The sequence below is a fragment of the Mus caroli genome, chromosome 18 (genome assembly GCF_900094665.2).
Source record: "Mus caroli chromosome 18, CAROLI_EIJ_v1.1, whole genome shotgun sequence".
In the NCBI taxonomy this organism is placed as follows: domain Eukaryota; kingdom Metazoa; phylum Chordata; class Mammalia; order Rodentia; family Muridae; genus Mus; species Mus caroli.
Genome location: NC_034587.1, coordinates 7,207,199 through 7,208,642, shown reverse-complemented (window position 1 = coordinate 7,208,642; position 1,444 = coordinate 7,207,199). Strand labels below are relative to the sequence as shown.

At 44.1% G+C, this 1,444-nt stretch overlaps 1 protein-coding gene across 1 annotated transcript in view; it reads left to right on the top strand.

Annotated features, from left to right (window-relative positions):
• Positions 1-1,444, top strand: part of Abhd3 (abhydrolase domain containing 3) — a 63,974-nt gene that overhangs the window by 57,902 nt on the left and 4,628 nt on the right. The window contains exons 7-8 of the mRNA XM_021150624.2: positions 748-796; positions 875-1,040. Of these exons, the coding sequence (XP_021006283.1) occupies positions 748-796; positions 875-1,040 (215 nt within the window). The remainder of the gene's footprint in view (positions 1-747; positions 797-874; positions 1,041-1,444) is intronic.

Below are 1,444 nucleotides of genomic sequence, written 5' to 3'. Positions count from 1 at the left end.
CACACACACACACACACACACTCACAGAGAGAGAGAGAGAGAGAGAGAGAGAGAGAGAGAGAGAGAGAGAGAGAGAAGCAGTTTCTTTGGATAACTAATTAAGTCTTTTTGAGCATACTGACATTTTAGCAAGAGTGTATAGATATACTTTGTTATAAGACAACCTATAAGTTATTTCTAGTATTATGAAGCTAGTTTATTCTTTCTTAGTTTAAAAATAATACTTAAGTGGCTAGATGTGGTGATGCACACTTTTAATCCCAGCACTCAGGAGGCAGAGGTAGATGAATCTCTGTGAGTTCAAAACCAACCTGGTCTACAGAGTAAGTCTCAGGATAGTCAGAGCTATATGGAAAGACCTTGTCTTGAAATGCACCCCCAACCCCCCGAAAGCACTTAAAATGCTACTTTGAAAACTAATGTCAATGTACTTACTACTCCTATGTAAACTCAAGATATTTTCATTATATTTTATTAACTTCCTTTGTGTAGGCTGTGTGCCATGTAGGTTGGAGAATAATCTGTGTGAGTAAACTCTTTCTCCCATGAGGATCCAGAACTCAGGTCATCAGGCGTGATTAGGTGTCTTCTCTCACCCACTGAGCCATCTCACTGATACAGCAAATATTATTTTAGTACCAGCTTTGTGCCCTGTGCCAGACTTTATAATCATCCGCTTTTATATATCTCTGGTGTGACTAAGGTAGAGATGATGTTAAGCTTTCGTTGACGTCTGTCTTGTTCCAGGCACCGGCATATGTTTGCGGAGCAGATTGACATGGATCAGGTCATGAAGGTGAGACGGAGCTTTTCCTGATCTGTTCATCTCCTGTTGTGACTCCAAGAGCCCATTCTGTCTGGTTTTGTTTTCCAGGCCAAGTCGATCAGAGAGTTTGATAAGTGGTTCACCGCGGTCATGTTTGGGTACCGCACACTCGATGATTATTACACCGATGCCAGTCCAAACCGCAGGCTGAAGTCAGTGGGAATCCCGGTTCTGTGCCTGAATGCTACGGACGACGTGTTCTCACCCAGCCATGGTGAGTATGCTCCAGCTGTACATTTAGGCATGAGATAACTTTCTTTTTCAAAGACTCACTTGTTGGTTTTATTTCTGTGTTTGTCTGTGTGTGTTGGTGCCCACCGAGGCCAGAAGACGGTGACAGATGCTCTGGAGCTGGCGTTGCAGATCATTGTGAGCCACAGGCATAGGTGCTGGGAACTGAACCAGGATCCTCTGGGAGCAGCTAGTGCTCTTAACTGCCAAGCCATCTCCCTGGCTCCTGGTTTAACTTTTAAAATATTGTTTTGTTTTGTTTTTTTTTAAGAAATATGATTTTTTAGCCGGGCGGTGGTGGCGCACGCCTTTAATCCCAGCACTTGGGAGGCAGAGGCAGGCGGATTTCTGAGTTCGAGGCCAGCCTGGTCTACAAAGTGAGTGCCA